This window comes from Adiantum capillus-veneris, chromosome 29 (assembly GCF_014529385.1).
Source record: "Adiantum capillus-veneris isolate H3 chromosome 29, ASM1452938v2, whole genome shotgun sequence".
Taxonomy (NCBI): domain Eukaryota; kingdom Viridiplantae; phylum Streptophyta; class Polypodiopsida; order Polypodiales; family Pteridaceae; genus Adiantum; species Adiantum capillus-veneris.
In genome coordinates this window covers 45,459,270-45,471,335 of record NC_140959.1, presented here as the reverse complement: position 1 = coordinate 45,471,335, position 12,066 = coordinate 45,459,270, and the positions used below count along the sequence as shown (strand labels likewise).

Genomic DNA, 12,066 nt, shown 5'->3' with positions numbered 1-12,066 from the left:
TTGTGTCTTTAAGCATGACTTCTAGTAGGTGATCCGATTAGTTTTCATCATTCTCCATGCTCTACAGATCATGTTGGATGATAATATTCTGAAAGGATGGATCCTTAATGAATCAAAAAAGCCCTTGTAGGAGGCTAGGGACCGTGGGCAAAACCCAAGGATTGTAATGCTATATCCCATGTATGCACAATTTCTTGCATGCCACAAGGACTTAATAATGTAGCATTATCAAAGCGGTTGTTGATGGCATTACCGCCACAATAACCATTAGTGTGTGTAAGCAATTACAATGACTACATTAATTAAGACTCAAGACATTGGCTTAAAAGAAATTGATGCTATCACAAAAGAGGCCATTAAGTACAATAATTTGGAAAAAAATTGTGTTATCCACAAGCTCAACTTACGCAAGTATTGACCCTGGTACTTGCATCCATCATAAACCAAAAGAGCTTGAATTAGCCTCTTACTTTATGGACTACAAGTGTCATAAGATCAATACACATGTTATAGATAGGATATGTTAGGACTTGGTTAGCCATGGTTGAAGAGCTTGTTGTGACGATGTAAGGACCAAGGAGAATGTCCTCCAATCTTAGGCTTAGAGGGTTCCATGCATATGCTCTTAAATAGCATAGAATAGGTGGGTGCATGGAAGAGGAGTTGGTGGTTTCCCTTCTGCTATGGGTGAGTGGGGTTAGAAAGAAGAATGTGGGGACGCCATGCAAGGAGTGGGTACCTTATTCACACGGCACTGTTTACATGGTACCATTTTATTCCCATTCCATATAATCCCATGATGATACGTATGTCTTTAGTTGGTTTAAACCAAACTTTTATAAGGTTTTACTTACAAGTAAATAAGCATATGATCCCATTTGAGAGGCTTCCATGCTACTTTTTGTGTGTGTGTGTGTGTGTTTGAGAGAGAGAGAGAGAGAGAGAGAGAGAGAGAGAGAGAATCCATTGTAACAAGTTGAGGACCTCATATTGAGCAACGCTCTGATTGCCCCATTAAAAGGAAATGGAAGATACATATATTTAAGGATCAATATTTCCATAGAATCTTATTGTACAAGAACTTGGCAATCCATATCCAAGTTCCAATCAATGTAAGGCTAAAGAAAATTGTAATCTACCATTACTCACAAAGAATTGAAGTTCCATTATCTACACGTTCATTTTGTACATTGCTATATTTTTACATTTACAGGGAAGTTCATTCCCTCTATGTGAGCTGGACCTTTCCATGTTACATGAGAGAATATCCAGGACCACCACCTCCTTCAGGGACAGTCCATTCAATATTTTGCGAAGGATCCTTGATGTCACATGCCTGAGAAAACAACACACTGTTAAAACATTTTGTGGCATGCACAATCTCATTGAAAGAAAGCACTAGAAAAAAAATTGCCCACACCAACCTTGCAATGGAGGCAGTTTTGAGCATTAATGTGCAGCTTCAATTCACCCTTGTCGTCAGTCACATACCTAGAAAGCCCGCACAACATTAAGCCAAGTCTTTGAAGCCAACCAAACACAAAATACACAAATATACCAAGGCATCATCTCCCCACATTGTATTGGTCACCAGGCTCTCCTTAGCCCCTTCCAAAGAATTATCTTTCACAGTGTTATCGTTTCTCGTTTCTTTTACAGAATAATACACATTTAAAATATACCTAGATGAATCCAGATAACCCCAGATTCACCTTTAAAGGAAAGTGCAATTTATAGACTCGTGGAAGTCTTCCTAGCCTCCCTCTAGACATGACTTTTTGTCTTTGCTAGTCAAAATGGTTGTTGTAAAGTAGAACAAGCATACCTGTCTCAAGCTCTTCATCGGCAAAATAGCTTCCTTTCCAAACACCGAATGGTATGGTGTGTATCCTAGGGAGGTTCTAGAGTAAGTCCTTTAGGACCAAGATTGGTGGCGACATTGCCATCACCTGGTGCAAGACTCAAATGTTTGTCCCAGTCCCTTGGTATTGAGACCACTTTTTTTATAACCATCAGCTCCATCATGCATTGTGTTGACTACGGACTCCTCAATACTGCGACATCCCCACTAACATGTATCCTAGGGAGGTTCTAGACTAAGTGCTTTAGAACCAAGATTGGTGGCGACATTGCCATCACCTGGAATGTTTGTCCCAGTCCCTTGGTATTGAGACCACTTTTTTTATAACCATCAGCTCCATCATGCATAGTATAGACTAAAGACTAGTCAATACTGCGACATCCCCACTAACATCATCATGAATAACCTTTCATTGGCATGCAGAACACATGCTCAGTTATAATGCGGCTATTAGACACTCTAGACGTGTGCTCATTCATGAAAGAACAAATAGATGCAATCTTTTCCCACAGACTTGAGCTAGGGTGCATTTGTGTGTCATAGCGTAGGCATCATACTAATGGAACAAGGACAAGGGCGGTCAAAAACGTGTGCTTCATTATGCTTCTAAATCGGAGAATCCGAAGGAGAACAGAGAGGGGAACAGGAATGGTGACCATAGATGAAGATGGAGAGGGCACCTAGGCTAGAGACAGGAGTAAAGAACTTGAGAGCAGACTGCCATTAATGCAAGAGTATGAGAACATGAGAAGCATGCTTGAAAAGGGGCTCAAAGCCTTGAGCCTTGAGGGCATGGTGGAGGAGCTAAAAACACCAAAGAAACAGTCAAATGATGTCAGCCACTCAATAATAGTCAATTTGGCCATTCAATTGTCCCCAATAACTAGTTAGCACCCCAAACAGCTGTACCTAGTGCATGGACTTCTATGGATCTCCCTGTGTATAGAAGAGCAAGGGCCACATGAACATTATTTAATTATGATTGTGAGGCATGATCTAACAAAGCCTTGAATTTAATGCTTCTCTTTGCCTTGCATAAATAGTCCCTTGCATACGTACGATTAAGTACAAAACAGATCATGTTCTTGATTTCTTTAAAAAACAATATGATACACTATACAAAAATTTGAATGAGAAAGCTGCTTACTCGTAGACACGTGCTGGACAAAAGCGTGACTCAAGCCCAGCAAATCTTTTAGCATTCACCTTTTCTGGAATCGTTGGGTCCTTCAATTGAAGATGTGCAGGTTGGTCATGATCGTGGTTGGTGTTGCTTCTGGCAAGAAAATATTTTAGCATGAAAACACACCTATTCTGATCGTTTTAATAAGCTTAGGATGCAAACCTGTAGAGAGATGTCAAAAGATCGAATGATATCCTTCCGTCAGGTTTTGGGTATACTTTGTCTTCATGATTATTTGCAGCTTGTGTAGCTTCATGGTCAGGCTCCCCATGTTTCAAAGTCCAACGGGAACGTCCATTGGAGATGTACCTGTTCAATATCTTGTGTTTTTCAGATCAAGCAACTCCCCACGAATGTGTTATCAATTATTCTTTTCATCAGTGTGTTATTTTTTTTTTATAGCTTTTTATTATAGAAAAATTTGGCTTTACAAGAGTAGCAAGTGTAATTTTTGGTAGTTCAAACTTAAGCTCGAATATTTAAATTGCCATGTGCTGGCGACTTGAGCTCTCTTGTCCTAGATGCAGATTGTTACATGCATACACGGTAGTATACGCACACATGTATATTTTTGTTAATAAAGTTTTACAACGATTCTGAGTTCTTGTCAAGAGAATTCTCTTCAAACATACGAAAGAATTCAAAGTTCCTGAGTTTTTATGGTTACTATGCATAGGAATCTGCAAAACACAATCTGATCACAAGCTCCCATGAATTCACATGTGAACGAGCCCCCAAAGTTTGAAGCCTGTATAATAGTTACTCATGTACTGCCATCTCGAAAGCTTTGCAAAACTTGACAAAGCCATAGTATACTCTTGTCCTACTGATCCACCAATGTCCTCAGTGTGAATATAGGATTCAACTTAATGTACTATCGCCAAAAAATTGCCTTGACCCTTCTACAAAAGAGCTAAGCTCAATCTCCAACAAAACACATAAAGAGTGGACAATAGGTGAACCAGAGGGTGGGAGCGCCGAGAGATTCAGAGTCCAGGAACCTTAAGCTCAATCTCCCACAAAACAGATAAAGATTGGCCAATATGTGAACCAGAGGGTGGGAGGGCCACAGTGACCGAGAGATCCAGAGTCCAGGAACCTTGCTACTACTCAATAATCATCACATAAAACAGGGACCGGTATGTGAAGCTCTATATAAGGTATCATTAAAATGGCACACGGTATAGTCAAACACTTCTAGGCAAGTTCAGACCTTTACGAAAAAACAACCTGTGCAATAACAGTTTCTCAAACAACAGAAAGGAATGAGGAAATTTAGCAAAACACTAAAGAGGCCACAGTTGTCTGTTATGTTCAGCAGCCTGAAAACGCATATAGATTACAAAGATAAAAGCATCTCCTCGAAACAGCACAATTTTTAGTACTGTTGTTGATATACAAACAGATATGCTCAAACAAATCTTACCTCTCAAATGCAGAAACCACTAGTCCAGGTAGTAGCCCATACCTAAAAGCCTACCAAATCCCAAAAGAAAACAAATATCAATTCAAATATAGAAATGCACGCTCAAAACAAAAAGAGCAAGCAAGAAGAAAGGCAGTTTATTAAGCATAATATTGACTTGTCCCAGCCAGCATCAAGTCTTCTTTCTTTTTTTTTACCCAAGAAAAGATCCTTCCATTAGTTAAAAAACTGCCCAATGGCCTACAATCTGCCCCTACTAGGAGGGCTACATCAGCATGTGGGGAGATTCTCTCAATGAAAAAACAAGATATGTACAATGAGGGCTGGATCAGGAAATGGGGGGAGGAAACAACCACACTGGTGGACGGTACTGCCATTTAGGCGCGCCATGAACCATGGTGAAGAAGGGCCCTGGGCGTCAAAGTCACAAGGCCTTGCTGCGCTCCCACGTGCGGTCGGAGCTGCCCTGAAGTCTCTCAAACTGGCCCCTGAGTGTATGGACCAGCTCCAGCCAAATGGCGGGAACAGTCTCCGCTGGAGGAATAGGTCGAGCCTCGAAGATGCGAAAGCATCAGCCTCGCTAGATGAACCATAGTGTCAGGCCGCAAATGAGCTCCCAAGACCACTCTCTCATTGCTCCACTCTTGAGGGATAGGCTCTCTGGCAGGCTGGAGTGTAGGCCGGCCCTCCTGGATCACTATCATCCTGCTGACTGAAGCCATCTCAAAACGGAATGCAAGGCCCGTGAGTGTGGACCACCCAGGTGTACTGACTGGCTGTAGAAAGTGCAGGCATCAACCAAAGAATCCGTAGCCAAACCTGCTGTGCTATGGGGCAGTCCCACAGACAGTGACGTTGGGTCTCAAGTGGGTGGTTGCAACTCTCTCTCAATCTCAAAGAACCTGCAAGAACCTGTGTAAGAGAAAGTCCTAACTGCAATGAGGACCTCCAGTCGTGTGAAGGCCCCCATCCAACGGGGAGCTGACGGCTCTAGCGGGGTGAGCCACTCCACTGGTATAGCCTCAACAATATCCTGATACATTCTCTACCCCCTTCGCATGCCCCATAGCTGGATGCTCTGTAGCCAATCCCCAAGAGAACGCCTCTGCCATGGGACCCCAATAAACATGAGGTCTGCTACCAAACCATGTGGCCTCGCTGGGTGTACACCATATGGTTCCAAACAAGTGGCTGTCTTAAGCGCTCCTCAATGCCTGTGTGCTCAAGGCCACTCCGCAGTTGCTCCCACGCCCTAAGCAGGCTCGCTGCAAAGTGGTCCTCCCAGCTCCTGCTCACGCCTACTCTGCGCATCTCTGTAAAAATCCACCGTATGGAAGGGCTCCACGGGCCGCCAGTCCGAGGGACTTGGGCACAGATCTGACGTAGCAACAGCCCCTTCGAGGGCTCCTCCGCTGGAAGAAGACCTTTGATCACAAGCTTCCCAAGGAGGCTCTACTCTTATAGTGTTGGGTCGATGATCCCCAACCCTCCCTTAGAGCAAGGTAAAGTAATGAGCTGCCAGGAAACTTTGGCCTGAGCCAATTATGTATCTCATCCTAACCACAAAAAGTCCCTGATCAACCTCTCTAGCTGGCTAATGTAAGAGCTCGAAAAAATACAGCAAGATGTGATGTACCACATACTAGCCAAGAGCACCTGGTTGGCAACTGCAACCCTGCCAACAAGAGAGAGAGTAGTGTTGAGCTCCAATGAAGCAGCTTCCTCCTAATGGAAAGGAGGAGAGGAGCAATCTGCTGCTCTGCGGTCAAGTCCAAACAAATCTGACAACCCAAATATCGTATGGGTGTCCCTGGGGAGGATCCACCTAAAACCCTCTCCAGGTAACCAATCATGCTCCCAACCCAGCAAGCCACTGTCTTCCTCCAGTTGACCACTGCTCCCGACGCACAACAGAACACCTCAAGACCCTGCTCACACCTGTGCAAGTTGGCCTCCTAGCCCTCCGAATACATGCGTGAGTCGTCTGCAAACTCAGCCTGAAGAGCTCCTCTCCCCTGATACGCAACTGCAGTCCTTGCAGACCAAACTCCTGGGAAGTCAAAAAGCTGTTCATCGCCTCAGCATAGAAGAGCAATAAGAAGGGGGTTAAGAGGGCAGCCCTGTCTAACCAACCGCGTGAGCATAAAATGGTCCCTCTTCCTTTTGCCAAAAGCACCTGACTGTGAGCACACTTGTAGAGAGCTGACACTCCCCTAATCCAAGCATCTGAAAACCCCATCCGATGGAGAGTGCCCTCTCCTCATGCCAAAAGCACCTGAATGTGAGCCCACATGTAGAGAGCTGACACTCCCCTAATCCAAGCATCTGAAAACCCCATCCGACGGAGGGTGCCCTCAAAGGAAATCCCAGTCAACTCTGGCATACCCCTTCTCAAAATCGAGGAATACCACAAAATCCTCTCCTTTGAGGTGTGCAAGGCCAATTGCCTCCCAGAAGTGAAGATGTTGCGTTCCCTGACAATGCCTGCCTGTGTCTCATGTATAATGCTCTCTAGCAGTGGTTGGATCCTCAAACTCCTTTGCTAAGATTTTGTAGGCTGAGTTGGGAAAGGTGATGGGTTGCCACTGCCGAATCTCATCCAAAGATCCTCCCTCCTTGGGGATAAGAAAGATCAAGCCCTCACTCATTTTGTCTGGCATCTCACGAGTGTAGAAAATGTGTTGATAAGCGCTACACAGGTCAAGACCAAGCATCTCCCAATACTCCACGAAAAAACTGGAAGTCAAACCATCCTCCCTTGGGCAACTACCCCATGGAAATTCCCTAAGGGCTTCGTGCAACTCCTCTGGTGGCTGGAGAGGCATCCCAAGCCTTTGGCATAACTCCTCAGTGACTAAGCAAGGCATCTATGCCCACACTTTCTCTCTGCATGCATCTTGGCGCTCAGACTGTTACTTGCTTGTAAGGAGCTCATAGTAAAAGACAGTATCAACTGCGCGCATATCCTCAGGCTCTATAGATATATGTATCTTCCATTTTCTTCTCATGGGACAAGGAGAGCGTTGCTCAATGTGAATCCTCAACTTGTTACAATGATCTCTCTCTCTCTCTCTCTCTCTCTCTCTCTCTCTCTCTCTCCACCCCAGGCATGCCAGCTCCCCCTTCGCGTAGAAGCTTTCTTGCAGTGGCAGTAGCACCCAAGAAGGATCCTCTCGCCCGTCAAGAAGCAAGAATCTCAACCCTTGAGGCCCATATTCAGGAGCTCATTGGGGAAAATGTTGCTCTCAAGCAACGCCTACAGAAGCTTGAGAATGCAAGAGAAATAGAGAGTCAAGCTCTCCTTGTGAAAGCACGAGGTCAAAACATCCCTCAATGAATTTGTGTCGACGGTCCAAAAGGAACTTCACAAAGTAACCCATGGCATCACGAAAAAAATTGACATCGAGCTACAAGCGGCTCTTCAGGAATGCCAGCTACAAGAATCCCTTGGTCTCAAAGTTAGGATCGGGGGATTCCCATCACCATGGTGTACTGTCGAGGATACTCTCGAAGAAGCGATCTTCAAGCTCAATGACATACTTCAACCAGTCACTATCGAACCGAGCACAGTCTCTTGGATCAACGACACAAACAGACGCTTACCACCCGAGCAATGCATCCTTACTCTCGAGGACAAAGACGAGCATTTGAGGTTGTTATGTCAATCTCGCCTCCTCAAGGGAACAAAGCTCTGGATTGCCGAGGAATTGACAATAAACCAACTCAAACTCAAAGCAAGCGAACTCAAAAAGATGCACGACGCTCGCAAACAAGGCAAATGGGCAGTCTATCAAAATGGACGGGCTATCATCCAGGATTTTCGAACTCCGAAGAAGACCCCGCCGCAATCGATTGAAGATATCTCTTAGGTTTATCTTTTAAATTTCTTTCTAGCCTCCCTTATTCTCGTCTTATGTCAACCGGCTAGTGCATCCATAAACATGATTTCCCAAAAGCTAGAATTTTCCATCCAACCTATGCCCTACTCAAATGAGTTGTATCAATCATATGAGGGAGCCACTTTGTAATGTTTTATTTGGTTCCATAGGTCATATTTGACCTCAAAGGACGATAATCAAATCTATCTATCTCTCTCTGGTATAGGCAGATGATTTCATGGTTTCAATCACATGGCTTTAACATGGATAGACTGCCTCCGTTCCAATCCTCCTTGGATGCACCCTCCCTATCTCTCACATGGACAAAGACCACTAGACTCATCCGTTAGGATTTGATTCAGCTAGATACCAGGAGCACATGGATACAGGCAACACAGGATTTGGGTACGGAGATGGCTTTCTATAGAGAGCATCTTCTCCAACTAAGACAAGATGGATATGTGATCAGACCGGTCTATATGGACACTCATTTATCCTATGGGATACGATGGCTATTGGTCAGATGCGCACATCATCGCATCAGTTAGAGATTGAGACTGACAGATTTAGGAGAGTACCAACAAAGGCCAGGATATGCCAGTTGTGTCATATAGAGCCAGAGACAGTTACCTCACATTTGTCATTGTCCGGTATACTATGAGATACGAGGCCGCTTTCGCTGTCTATTCAACGAGGGCTTTGGACCATTGGCTAGAGTCATGAGATATCAGAATCAGAGATGCCTCGGGTTGTTTTTGATAGAGCTATGTAGACACAGGGAGAGTCTCTTGAGGAGATCAAGCAATGGGAGACATTCACAGAGGGAGATTACTGACTTCTTTAGAGCAAGGACTCAACAGCCAGATGAGCATGCCTCACAGCAGACTTAAGAGCGCACTTATACCAGAGGTATATTAGTTGACAGAGCCATTGAGCTTGGGAGAGCTAGACGTCTACGAGGGCGACCACGAAATCGACGGAGGCTCCATCATAGGATCGGGATTGTTCTAGCACGACATGGGAGATGCCCAATACGACTATTTACAGAGGCGGACACTGACGAAGCTCTTCAGCGAGACCGATGCAATACTTCCTCGGACAACGCCCGATGCCAGGCATCCTCGGGCGCTGATGATGATGATGATTTTAGTCTTTCACTTTACTTCAATTTCACTATTTTTGTACCCAAACATTGGATTAGATCCACCAAGATTGTATCAGTTTGGTCTCATAGGTCATTTTGGCCTTTTTAATATAATATTTCATTTGAGAGAATTGGATTCAGTGATATGGGATTGACTAGATGTTTGCAGGACGAAGAGCACATTGGATATGGGGAATATCTGACAAATATGGGGACTGCACATGGACTAGCCATCTTGAATGGCCTCCACAGATTTCCAGCGTCGAGTGGGTTCACTTGCTTTCCTCATAGACATGGCACCAACACAGTGGATTATGTTTTGGCCTAGCCCAGTTTTATACCCTCTATTCAGGACTTTACAATCGGGCCTAGGCCTATTGGGGTAGCAGTAGATCATGCTCTCCTCACGTTTACCGTCTTATTCCAGTTCAGCACAGCTCGACTGGCACGGACACCTACGCATACCCAAATACACTTTTACTTCAGAGACTGATTCTGTCCACATAGAAGGTATCTACAAACGCTTATGCACAGAGGATCGGGGGAGACCTTTAGGGGAGCTCACTTATATATAGACAAAGACACTACAAGATGCAACAGCAAAGGCATACCCCCAACTGAGCCTTGGCAACGCCGACGGTCTGGGAGGACACCCCAAAATAGCTGGTATGATGAGGAGTGGAGCAAGACGAGAGCCCGACTTCAGAGGGAGGTACCTCTAGGTGTCATTACTCACACGCAGTCACGGATTGCTTCTCGGTGTTTGGTACGACGAAAGAAGAGGGCGTTTCTAGCTCGGCTAGAGCAGGATTTATATCAGTTGTTTTTGAGCCAGGATTCAGGTGAGGCATGGCGACTCTTCCATGAGCACTCCCCCCCAACCGGTCATCACTTCTACTGAGGTACGGGGTCACTATGCATCATCTCTCTACAACGTCTCGGGGTAGCCACCTCTTCCAGATCCACCAGAGCCATCGTGCTTTCTTTACCGCCGAGATGATAAAGAAAGCCATTGACAGAATGAAGACTAGGAGAGCATATGATCACGATGGCCTGGTAGCATAGCATTTTTATACATGCCAAAGATTTGCTTGCATAGCTTCTAGCAGTGATGTTCAACCGTGCCATGTCTGAGGGCCTACCTGATACTTGGAGTTTGTCTACGATTGTACCTATCTTCAAGTCCAGGGACCCTATGGAGCCTGGGAACCACAGCACTATCATGATTGGACACACATTGGCACGGTTGTATGCATCCATCCTTGAGCAGCAATGGAGTAGATGGGCAGAGAGAGAGGGTGTACAGGCAACAGGATAGGCAGGTTTTAGGAGAGGTTTCTCTACTCTTGATCATATTCTGACACTCGGAGCCATTATTGAGGAGGGGAGATCACGTGGGAGACGGCTCTATTGTTGCTTTGTGGACTTCTGCAAAGCCTTCGATACAGTGCCCATAGCTAGATTGATACATAGACTGCAAGAAATCGGGGTTCCAAAAGAGTCGATTTGGGGGATCATGGCTCTATACAAGTTAGTAGTGGGGCATGTACGCACTCCAGAGGGGATTTCTGATTTGGTTCGCTCCACCATTGGGGTGAAACAGGGCTGCCCACTATCTCCTACATTATTTGGCATGTATGTGGATGCGGTTGCTGACTACATTCAGAGGGATGGTGATAGAGGAGCAATTGGTAGGGACATGGATCCCACTATTATTATCTGCTGATGATATTGTGCCGATTTCCGACTTCCCGGAGGGGATGCAGCGTCATTTAGATGCTTTGTACACATTTGCCCACGACAGTGGATTGTCTGTTAACCTGGGGAAAACCAAGGTTATGGTGTTTAACACCACACCACAGTGGGTCAAGAGGTCAACACCTACTTTTACATATGGCCAGGAGACGGTGGAGTACACAGATGCACACACCTATCTTGGAGGAGATTAGCAAATACTAGATTGACGAGAGCTTGTGCAACCTTACGAGGTTTGGAGAACATGTGTTTGCAGGTTCAATTTCAGGAACCTCGAACAAAGTTGTCGCTTTCTGACACTCTAGTGGCTTCAGCTATGTTCTATGGGGTTCAGATTTGGGGCCCCTCAGTGGAACACCAGGGCAGATCTGGTACCACTGATGGATGGAGATGTATGGAAAGGCCGTCTCTTAGTTTTAGTCTTTCACTTTACTTCATTTTATTTTTGTACCTAGACATTGGATTAGATCCACAAGGATTGTATCAGTTTGGTCTCATAGGTCATTTTGGCCTTTTGAAGAGGTTTAATATAACATTTCATTTCATCTCTCTCTCTCTCTCTCTCTCTCTCTCTCTCTCTCTCTCTCTCTCTCTCTCTCGACTGAGGAGAGGAGCTACACAGCATCGACGGAGACTACAACAGAAGATTCGAGCCATACTCTCTCGACATCCAGAGTGCAGATGAGGATGGATCCTCACCATTTCTTCCATCTTTGTTTCACACACTGTTACATCCAGTTTACCGGGTACCTATTGTATCAGCTGCTACACCCACGTAGTTTTAGATTGTAGTAGTAGTAGTAGTATTTTGTTCCACTT

The 12,066-nt window shown here is 45.0% G+C and overlaps 1 protein-coding gene across 1 annotated transcript in view; it reads right to left on the bottom strand.

Moving 5' to 3' along the window:
* Positions 1-953: 953 nt before the first annotated feature.
* The window catches only part of ETFQO (electron-transfer flavoprotein:ubiquinone oxidoreductase), a 138,942-nt gene continuing 127,829 nt past the window's right edge, over positions 954-12,066 (bottom strand). The window contains exons 13-17 of the mRNA XM_086505357.1: positions 4,471-4,520; positions 3,207-3,353; positions 3,009-3,137; positions 1,425-1,491; positions 954-1,336 (exon numbers count right to left, since the gene is read on the bottom strand). Of these exons, the coding sequence (XP_086361483.1) occupies positions 1,253-1,336; positions 1,425-1,491; positions 3,009-3,137; positions 3,207-3,353; positions 4,471-4,520 (477 nt within the window). The 3' untranslated portion in view covers positions 954-1,252. The remainder of the gene's footprint in view (positions 1,337-1,424; positions 1,492-3,008; positions 3,138-3,206; positions 3,354-4,470; positions 4,521-12,066) is intronic.